Source organism: Microtus ochrogaster, chromosome 17, assembly GCF_000317375.1.
Source record: "Microtus ochrogaster isolate Prairie Vole_2 chromosome 17, MicOch1.0, whole genome shotgun sequence".
Lineage (NCBI taxonomy): Eukaryota > Metazoa > Chordata > Mammalia > Rodentia > Cricetidae > Microtus > Microtus ochrogaster.
In genome coordinates, this window is record NC_022019.1 from 12,287,411 (window position 1) to 12,296,951 (window position 9,541).

At 43.2% G+C, this 9,541-nt stretch overlaps 1 protein-coding gene across 1 annotated transcript in view; it reads left to right on the plus strand.

The window, feature by feature from the left end:
• The first annotated feature begins 1,244 nt into the window (after positions 1 to 1,244).
• Positions 1,245 to 9,541, plus strand: part of Adam2 (ADAM metallopeptidase domain 2) — a 50,004-nt gene continuing 41,707 nt past the window's right edge. The window contains exons 1-4 of the mRNA XM_005355494.2: positions 1,245 to 1,338; positions 1,820 to 1,896; positions 6,089 to 6,144; positions 7,875 to 7,953. Of these exons, the coding sequence (XP_005355551.1) occupies positions 1,266 to 1,338; positions 1,820 to 1,896; positions 6,089 to 6,144; positions 7,875 to 7,953 (285 nt within the window). The 5' untranslated portion in view covers positions 1,245 to 1,265. The remainder of the gene's footprint in view (positions 1,339 to 1,819; positions 1,897 to 6,088; positions 6,145 to 7,874; positions 7,954 to 9,541) is intronic.

Sequence of the window (9,541 nt, forward strand, 5' to 3'; positions counted from 1 at the left end):
AGGGAGTGATGCCGCCCACAGAGGGCTGGGCCCTCCCATGTCAATGAACAATCAAGGAAATCCCTCATAAACACACCCACAAGCCAATCTGTTCTCAGCAGTCCCTCACCTGAGACTCCCTCTTCAGGTAACTCTAGGCTGTGTCAAGTTGACAAAGCTGACAAGAACAGTGCTGGCAGAGACTCTAGAATCTCCATACACTTCTGGTAGGATGTAAATTAGTAACACAATCTTGAAGGATTCTTCAGAAGTATTTACAAGACATACTCTTCGACCTGGCAACTTTCCCCTGGGAATAAGCTCAGCAGGAACACCGAAGTATTAAACCAAAATCACACACAAGGAAGTTGACAAATATCAAACACGTGGTGATGTATCCAATGTGCACGAGGCACCGAAATTGCTGCTGTGCATGGAACTTTGAATTACCCCGTCCCAGGGCCTGAGATGTGAAGAATAGAAGTGTTACGCTATCTCTGGGAAAAGTTCAAGGCAGACAAAACTGGTCTGTGACTGTGAGAATTGTCAGGGAACAAACTGGAGCTGTGGGTGGTTCTCTCTTAGCTGTTGATCTGGGTGGTGTAACATTACACTGGTTTGTCCCGTTGGATATTAGTCAGACTGTCCACCTATGATTGATACTATCCCTATATATGTAAAGTACTGTTAGACATCCTAAAATATTATTATTATTTTTTTTATTTTCGAGACAGGGTTTTTCCGTAGCTTTTGGTTCCTGTCCTAGAACTAGCTCTTGTAGACCAGGCTGGCCTCGAACTCACAGAGATCCGTCTGCCTCTGTCTCCCAAGTGCTGGGATTAAAGGCGTGCACCACCACCGCCCGGCTCGAAAATATTATTCTTGTGAAGAATTAAAAGTTCCCTTGTCTTGAACCCTCCCCTCCAAAACAAACAAACAAACAAACAAACAAAAAGAAAATCACCAAAAAACAAAAATAAGAGTTCACGTATATAGTATAAGTATATATGCAGCTTCCGGCTCCTCAGCTGTTCCGTGGATTCTGTCTCCCCGAGTGTAGTTTTTGCCTCCCTGGGTCATTCATCTCCCCTCCCCAATCTCCACCCCTTTTTCTCCTATGGCGTCCTATGGAACTCAAACCCAGCAAGTCCTTCAAAACTCATAGAGCAGCACACAAACCTGCCAGCACAAAGCTGTGCCGCCCACAGCCCTCACCTCGCGCTTCCAACTGCCCCTTCGCGGGCCAACTGCCATTCCTTGGGGGCTGGGGTCCAGGACGCCAGGCCATGTGGCGCATCTTGCTTCTGCTGAGTGGGCTGAGTGGGCTTGGCGGGCTTAGCGAGCCGCAAACAAAAGACGGTGAGTAACAACCCATCCTGGGGCTTTTGGATGCCAGATTTGCTTGCCTTTCTCTCATGGTTTGCCCAGGGTGTCCCGGGACCGCTCGCACCTGCACAAGCCCAGGCCATCAGCTCAACAGCTGAAATGGGAACAGGAGGGACGGGTCTTCCCCACAGACCTGAGGACCCTGAGAACTGAGAAACGGGGGTGCGCAGACTTGGCTTCTCCTATCCTCCAGCTTTAGATCCTTTAGGTGATGCTACATGAGTTGGAAGGGGAGGAGGACGTGAGTTTGTCTCAGAATTTACAAATCCTTCCCACTGGTCAAGACTCCCAAAGCAACATACATATTTCTCTTGAAAAATTTCCAGTTCTGGAAAGGAAGGAGCAAAGTGGGTGTTTGAATAGATAGCCATGCAGAGAGGTGACGCTTCCCAGGAGACAGGGTTTTCGGTGTGCGAGGAGTGTGGCTCTGAGAAACGCCTTTTGCACCTTGCAGCTCGCGAGAGATTACACGTGCAAATCACGGTGCCAGAGAAAATCCGGTCCATCCTGAGCGGAGGCTACGAATCACAAGTAATTAATTTTACCAATTTTACTTACAGCTCAGAAGTTACCCAAATATATACTTATCTTGATATTTTCCAACCATGTGCACTCCCCAGATTTTTAACAATACTTAGAGGAAACACTGCTGATGACCCTGGTGTCTCAGTCCCCAGGCCTTCCGTGGTTTTGAATTCACTTGCTCACATGGTCCACCAAAGGATCTCTTCCCATCCTCCTACCCACGTATGTTTGAAGGATTGTTTTGGTGAGGGGTGATGGCTGTCCTACCATGGTATGTTTAGAACTATTTTTTTCCACTTTGCAAATACATTCCTCGTTAAGATTATTCTTTTCAAACTGTTTTTGCTTCTTCTACTTGTTTTTAAGTAAGTTCTAGAATCTTTCGTAAACTGTGTTTCTTAAAGTAACAAACTTTTGTGACTGGGGCACTAAGTGTTCATGTTTCTTAGCATTTCTCCGTTTGTGACTCTGAAGAGTGAAGCTTGTGGAATTTCATAAGTTTATTAAAAAGGAATGTGTGTGTGTGTTTATGAAACTTTAATAAGTTAAAAGGGGCATTTTAAAAGTGTTTGTTTTCTTTTTAACTGGAAAACAAACAAGGGTTCTACTGGGAGGGGGAATGGCTTCCAGAAGGACCCACCAGGCACTGATTTGCAATAGGCAGAGTAGAAAATTTAAAAAGCAGTTGTCTTAACCATACAATTCAGGACTCAAATCCTCTCTTTGATTATTGCCTTCTTACCCGTGACCCTGCAAGGGACCTGCTAGAGCCTTTGAAAAGCTGAAGCTGCTGTAGTTGCTGACTCAGGGGATAGGTTAGTACTTAGTAGAGAGTAGAAATCCTAAGAGGAAGACAATTAAGTGTGAGTGGGTGGAGCTCACAGAGGAGGAAAGCACCGAAGGCAAGTGTGAATGACGTCACAGTTTGCAAATGGCTGGTGGGAAGTGGAAGTCCTGAGACACGAGTAAGGGGCAGGTTTTTATTAATTGAGAAAAGGTTTTTTTTTCTCTAATGGAATCCTTGGATCAGGTTTACAAACTCACAGCAGGGGTGTGGGGAGTAACTCTTTGACACATTGGGATACCAAAGGAAGACGAAGTCTTAAGGGAAGTCAGAATAACAATAGGGTTGGGGAGAGGGCTCCTTGGTTAGGAGCATTTGTTCAGTCTGGAGAACCAGATTGCAGAGACCCAGCACCCAAGCTAGGCGTCCTGGTGCCCTCTCCTGGCCTCTGTGTGTACACACTCACAGATGTATCGGTTAGTTAATTAATCTAAATCACTTTTTAAAAAGAATATACAGCGGGGCGATGGTGGCGCAGGCCTTTAATCCCAGCACTCGGGAGGCAGAGGCAGGCGGATCTCTGTGAGTTCTAGACCAGCCTGGTCTACAGAGCGAGTTCCAGGACAGGCTCCAAAGCCACAGAAAAACCCTGTCTCGAAAAACCAAAAATAAATAAATAAATAAATAAATAAATAAATAAATAAATAAATAGAATATGCAATGAAACAATAAATAAACGAGTAGATCTGCTAAAGGGAGAGAAAGTAATGAAACAGAAACTCCAGTCTCTATTTTTTGATAAATTTGGTTTGCATAGTCATTTCCTACAGAAATGGAATGTGTGCATGATTGCCGCCTAAGCCAGCATGGTGGCTCACGTCTGTACTCCCAGGACCTATGAGGCTGAGGCCTGGCCTACAGAGTCAGTACCAGGCCAGCTCAGACTATAGTGGGAGAACTTTTCTCAATAAATAAATAAGCAAACAAACAAACAGACAGAAAGAGTTCAAGTTAAGAGTAGAGAACATTGTTAAAACAATGGGCTTCAGGGGTTGGAAAGAAGGCTCAGTGTTTAAGAGCATACACTGCTCTGGAGTTTGCTCCCAACAACCCCATCACAGGGCTCCACCATCCACAAGTCCAACTCTGAGGGATCGGAACCTCCCCATTTTCCTTATCCATTCTTCGGTCGAGGGGCATTTAGGTTGTTTCCAGGTTTTGGCTATGACAAACAATGCTGCTATGAACATAGCTGAGCACATATCCTTGTGGCATGATTGAGCATCCTTTGTATATATACCTTACTGGGTCTTGAGGTAGGTAGTTTCCTAATTTTCTGAGAAATTGCCACAGTGACATCCAAAGGGGTTGTACCAGCTTGTATTCCCACCAGCAATGTAGAAGTGTTCACCTTAACCCCACAACCTCTCCAGCATAAGTTGTCATCAGTGTTTTTGATCTTGGCCATTCTGACAGGTGTAAGATGGAATCTCAGAGTTGTTTTGATTTGCATTTCTCTGATGACTAAGGATGTTGAGCATTTCCTACGTGTCTTCCGGCCGTTTGAGATTCGTCTGTTGAGAGTTCTCTGTTTAGGTCTGTATCTAATTTTTTCATTGGATTATTTGTTTTTTGATGTCAATTTTCTTGAGTCCTTTTAATATTTTGGTGTCTTCAAAGATTTAAAGTTCTTGTCATGCAGGTCTTTCACTTGTTTGGTTAGAGTTACCCCAAGATATTTTATGTTATTTGTGGCTATTGTGAAGGGTGATGTTTCTTTCATTTCTTTCTCATTCCATTTATCCTCTCCATAAAGGAAGGCTATTATTTTTTTCTAGTTAATCTTGTATCCTGCTACATTACTGAAGGTGTTTATGAATCTTAGGAGTTCCCTGGTAGAGTTTTTGGAGTCACTTATGTAAACTATCATGTCATCTGCAAACAGTGAGAGTTTGACTTCTTTTCTGATTTGTATCCCCTGAACCCCCTTTGGTGGCCTATTGCTCTAGCAAGAACTTGAATAGACATGGAGAGAGTGGACGACCTCTCTTGTTCCTGATTTCAGTGGGATCCACTTCAGCTCTTCTAGAGGAAAACATGTAATTGGGGTGGCTCACTTACAGTCTCAGAGGTTTAGCCCATTATCATCACGATGGAGAGCATGCTGGCAGACAAACGTGGTACTGGAGCAGTAGCTGAACGTCCTACATCTTGTAGGCAACAGGACCGCAACTGAAACATGGGGCGGTATTCTACACACAGAAGACCTCAAAGCCCACCCCACAGTGATACTCTTCCTCCAACAAGGCCACACCTCCTAACAGTGCCACTCCCTATGAGTTTATGGGGGCCGGTCACAGTCAAACGACCCCAACGTGGCTAACAGAGAATTCAAAATGCCCTCTAAAACCAGCATAAAGTTAAGTGATTGGAAGTTCTAGAAGAAATCTAGAAGGAAGTAAAGCTGCCCGTGTTTAGTTCTCTCTTTACCATTGTCCTGAAGGTGCTTACCAACCCATGCAAAAAGGAAATAAACCAATAGAAACGATGGCTGGGCACAAAAATTGGAGATAAAGTGGGGGGAAAAACTCATTATTTAAAGATGAGAGAACGATAAACAAAATAAAATCTGTTAAGTCAGAACAAAACCTAGCAATAAAAAAAAATGTGTAAGCGTAATCAAAGTACAAAAATGCAGCACATTTTCATCTTGGCAAAGGAAGAACCAAAGCAGAATTTTATAAAAGAATGGATCTTACACTGCATAAAAATCTGAGTGCAAGTAAATCTCACAAATACATAACAGACAAGAAAATGAGAAGGGAAAGATCGAAGACCTTAATATACCGCAAGGTATGCTATCAATTATGCATTTCGGGACACAGAGTCTCTGCCATCATGCAGAGCGGGAACGGATGGCCACGGGCAGCCTCTCTAAACCTGCATATTAGGATGGAGGTTGGTGAACTCCATGTCCAGACCACGAGCCAGTTTTATAAAACGTTACAAATACTGCCTGCTGTGCGTTGACATTTTGCTCTCCTATATATGGAATTAAATGATTTTGCTATACACTGCTCAGATATGAATCATTAGTTTTATGGTGGTTTCAATCTTGAGCAAGCTAATGCAGTTATTGGATAAAAAGTGATCCATTCTTTAGAGGATCTGTCTGATTGGATAAGTTAATGGATAATAAATTACAACCTCTTTGTTTTTCTGTCTGCTGCTTTTGTATTGAAAGCTAGCATTTTTAACATCACATTTCATATATTTGGGATAAGTCAACGTTAAATTGTACCTTTTCTCTGTTTTTGTTGTATTGATATGATTTTGGAATGTAGCATCCATGTAAAAAGTTTTTCTTTCTAACTTCCTTATCTTCCTTGTTTTTTAAATATATTCTCCTTCCAGGTAGCCTACAATCTCACAATTGAAGGGAAACCATACACTCTGAACCTAAGGCAAAAGTAGGTGACTGCCATATTTTATCAACTGCCTTTATCTCACTTATCACTATTGTTGGCGATTACCTAAAATGCAATGTTTGAATATTTTCTATTATGGGCTGTTCAGTTTTTCTCTTTGTTTGTTTGTTTGTTTGTTTTATTTTGTTTTTTCTTCTGAGACAGAATCTTTTCGTGTAGCCAAGGTTGTCTAGAACTCATACTCCTCCCTCAGACTCCCACGTGCTGGGCTTATAGGTTCACGTTTCAGTTTTCTCCAGCTTTGTGTTGGGAAGGCTGTGAAGTTTCTGCAACAAATTCCTGGACCTCATGCTTCTGGGGCCTGAAGCCATCAGCAGCCAGCATCATTGGTCTGCTTCTTCCAGCCCCTCCAGACCCTCTCTAGCTACCTTTTCAACTAGTTCATTCCAACGTGACCACCAGCTTATGCCAAACAGAAGGCAGTTCGTCCAGGCTTACCATTGTAGGACGCTTGTGCTGTGTACGGAGCTATTACTCCACAGGACAACTTCAGGCCTTTGTTCTCACCCCCACCCACCTCTCCTGGATGCTTTGGGGCACACATGGGGCCTTTGGTTTGACATTAGTCTGAGTGACCAACTCACCACTGGTTCACTGAAGCCATTCTGCACTCACTGGTCGATCACATGTGTTTATCCATACCCTTCCAATTTTCCCACTGCACTTCTTGACTTTAACATTCATATTGTTGCTTCTTTTGGTCCAGTTTCAAGATCCAACGAGCATCTAACTTAAACTTCTGCACAAACACATGACTTAGTGCTCTGAAGGTGTCTTCCATGGCTTCTCTTATGTCCTTTATGTTTTAATTTTTATTTTAAATGTTCCCAATAAGATTTTTATTTCATGCCTGTGTTTTATCTGTGTGGTAAGTACACTCTGTGTACACGGTCCCTTCGGAGACCAGATGAGGGCATCAGAACACCCAAAATGGGAGTCACAGAGGTACATGGGCCACCATGCGGGTGCTAAGAATGGACTATGCTCATAATAACAGAGCCATCTCTCCTGCCTCCCCACCAACCTTTTTTTTTTACTTCTCTACATGAGAACTTTCTCCTTACAGTACATTGTTTATTCAACTGTTGTTTCTTCCCTGCAGAAGATCCAAGCTTTGAACCTACCTTTCCACATGTGTGTAGGCACTGTTTAAAATTCTGTTTTGTGGCTGTCCCTTCCTGTGACCCCTTCCTACCTCTCTGTGGGACATGGAGACCTCACTTTGGAAGTGGCTTATTCCCCACAATCCTCTCCCACCTCTCTGTGGGACATGGAGGCTTTGGGAATGATTTAGTGGATGCTTCTGCCTGATTCCTTCTGGATCTTTCAGTTGGGCTCAGCATTTACCCTTGACCTGCATTCCAGTGTCCTGGCAGTGCTGTGGCTGACTGGAATTCAATCTTCATCTGCCTGCCTGTTGTGTATTCATGTTGAAAGTGGCTGGGAACAGGCAGCCTCCTTTTGTCCATGGTCTGGGCATAGCAGGAATCTTTGTCTCTTTGGTTTCTAAAAGGAGGACCCTATTGTCCGAGTGACTTACAAACAATAGTTCTGGCGATTTGTGGGGAGCTTAACCTAGAGGTAAAAGATTTGGACACTGAAGAAATCTTCTGCAAACTTACCTAGGATAATGTATATGAAAACGATCTTTTAAAAGTTAAACATGTAGGAAACCATTTTCTATTAAATATATTTAATCATTACCTTTGCAGAGCATTCTTGCCTCCCAACTTTAAAGTTTACCGTTATGACAACGCGGGAATCATGAGGCCTCTTGACCAGCATTTTCAGGTATGCCTCCATCTTGCTCTGCCTTGGGGCTGTAGTCCTAGAGCACACAGCCGAGATGTCCTCTATAGTTTTGACATAAATTTAAGAATTTCCTGCTGCTGAGATGTACTTATCTTATTAGCAGGTAATTACTAAGCCAAAGCAGACTGCCGTGTTTCCAAACTACTGGTTTCCAGATGGCGTGAGCTTGTGCATGCGTGTGTGTGTGTGTGTGTGTGTGTGTGTGTGTTTGTGCATATGGGTGTTGGTGGAAATCATGACTTGAATCAGGGAAGCCATATGTGGGAAAACAAGAGAACCCCAAGGTGTTCTCTGAAGTTGCCCAAGGACCAAATGAGAACAAATAAAATTTCATGAACAATTAGGAAAATACTACATCTTCACACCCTTGAAACACTTGGAGCTTTGTTTACTGGTATCTACGTTGGGGGATGGGAAGCACCTGAGAAATGTGGGCAGAACTGCAGAACTAGAGAAGCCACGTCTGAAGCGCACTTTTTATTGCTCCCATTGCCCCGCCCTGTGCTCCCTCTTCCTCTCCTCTGCTCCCCCTTCCTCCTCCTCTCTCCTTTGAATTTTCATTTTCTAAGTAATGATGTCATCCTCTGTAGAGACTAAGATTTTAACAAAACAAAGTGATAGATACGGTCCTTGTGTCTTGATTTCTTTCCCTGTTGCCAGGAGAATACCCTAGCAAAGGCAACTTCAAGGAGAAAGGGTTTGCTCTGGCTCATAGTTTAAGCTCATCCTGGTGGGATAAGCAAGACGTCTGGAGCTTGAAGCAACTGCTTGCATTGTATCTCTGGTTAGGGACAGAGAGAGATGAAAGCATCCTGCAGCTCAGCTGCCTTTCTCCGTGTATAAAGTCCTGCATCCCAGGCAGGGAGTAGTGCTAACACCTGGTAGAGGGGTATTCTCAACTCAGTAAACAAAAGCATGGTGATTCCCCCGCCGGTATTCCCAGAGACCATCTCCCAGGCGAGTCTAGATTCTGTGAAGTTGACAACTGACACTAGGATGCCTTGCTTTAATTACTGTACAACCGAGAAAGCAGATACATTTGAGTCGATATAATAAATAAATAATGCATATTGTTCAATGGTGTTGTCATGTTACACACAGAGATTTACATGTGTGTTTATGTGTGTATGAGAGAAAGACAGACAGACACAAGGCCACAATAGCTCACACTTGAACATGAAGACATATGCTTGTATTCTCAAGACACAGGAGAAAAGCAGAAGAATTAGGAGTTCAAGGTCACCCTCAGCTACATAGGGAGTGCACCAGCCTGGACCAGGTCAAAAAATAAGCAATAAGAACAACAACAAAAATCCTATAAAACAAAAGCCTGTGTGGTAACACATGTCTGTTAACTCAGTTCAGGAGACGAAGGCAGCAAGATTGGGACAAAATGACTGTGAGGCCACTTCTATAATGGTTAGACTCTGTTTCCTTGCTTCAAAAGCACGACTTTAAGGAAAGGCTAAGGAAAGAATGCTTTATTTAAAACCTAAAGGTGCTGAGTTGTTAAATGATGACGTCAACACAACTAATACATGCCTTCATGTCAATAATCTGGGTTCCT